At 49.6% G+C, this 1,142-nt stretch overlaps 1 protein-coding gene across 1 annotated transcript; it reads left to right on the top strand.

Moving 5' to 3' along the window:
- The first annotated feature begins 202 nt into the window (after window positions 1–202).
- Window positions 203–886, top strand: LOC149216232 (uncharacterized). Its single transcript, XM_089389871.1, has one exon. The coding sequence runs from the start codon at window positions 203–205 to the stop codon at window positions 884–886; it is 684 nt and encodes a 227-aa protein (XP_089245997.1).
- The last annotated feature ends 256 nt before the right edge of the window (window positions 887–1,142 follow it).

Below are 1,142 nucleotides of genomic sequence, written 5' to 3'. Positions count from 1 at the left end.
GCACTGCGCCCCTAGCCGCAGACCAACTTCGGCCTTCCACGCTGCAACAGAGGAGCTCTCAGCCGAAATCCTGCTCCGGCCTTCCACTCTGCAATAGAGGACCTTTCAGCTGAAATTTTGGTAAAACCTGCCTGCTTGATAGATCGGAGAGCCTGGGCTTTCGGGAGCAAGCCAGCGCGGCCCAGCGGATGTAGAGGACCCCATGGAATCCAGCGGGGGCTTTGCCCCTCCTCTCAACCCGCCTCCGGAGATTTCTGCATTCAAAGCATTGATAGCCGCAAGCTCGAAACGCCCTCCCACTACAAGCCAGCAGAAGTTTGTCAAGAAACTTGAATCGATTCCAACGGTTGCTCTTCCTGAAGAAGAAACATGCAAGGCTGCTCTGAACCTCGCGGAGAGAGGGTTAATAGGCCAGTTCACGGGCCTTTGGCCTTCTCCAAAATCGGTTGAGGACTGGACCCAAAGAAACTGGTCTCCACTGATTAAAGACGGAGTCAAGAGCTATTTTGTGGGCAAAGGGTTCTTCGTATTTGTCTTTGAGAACCCGGAAGATAGAAGTCTCATCTTTAGAAATGGTCCTTATTTCATGGGACCACAAGGCATGTATCTAAACAAATGGTCTCCCGACTTTGACCCCTCTCAGGACGTCCCCTCCACTGTCCCGGTGTGGGTGCGACTTCCCCATTTGCCCCTCCACTGCTGGAATCAAAAAACCTTCCAGATCATTGGTAATGCGCTCAGAAAATACATAGATCAGGCAACAAGGAAAGATCAGTACTCATGCGCCCGAATCCGTGTAGAGGTTGACCTAGAAGAGGGTTTGCCTGAAGCAATAAAGCTCATTGTTGCTGGGTGGACACACATCCAGGAACTGGATTATGAATAGATCCCTTTCAAATGCAGACACTGCCACGGTCACGACCATTTTGCAAAGAACTGCAAGAAAAAAGTAGAGGATCAAGCAGATAAAACAAACGAGGACCAATGGACGGTAGTCTGAAAGACTGCTCATCAAAAAAAAGGAAATGGAAAAGGGCATACCTCTGGAGCTCCAGGCAGTTCCAAGATCAATCAAGAAAAGGATGCAACCCCGAATGACATTGAAAAAGATCAAACCGATCCAGCAGGTATGACTGAGGAAA

The sequence above is a fragment of the Pinus tabuliformis genome, chromosome 1_1 (genome assembly GCF_031772625.1).
Source record: "Pinus tabuliformis cultivar Carrire ecotype Pingquan chromosome 1_1, CPIR1, whole genome shotgun sequence".
Taxonomy (NCBI): domain Eukaryota; kingdom Viridiplantae; phylum Streptophyta; class Pinopsida; order Pinales; family Pinaceae; genus Pinus; species Pinus tabuliformis.
The sequence above is the reverse complement of the archived record's forward strand: the minus strand, read 5'-3'. Positions and strand labels throughout refer to the sequence as shown.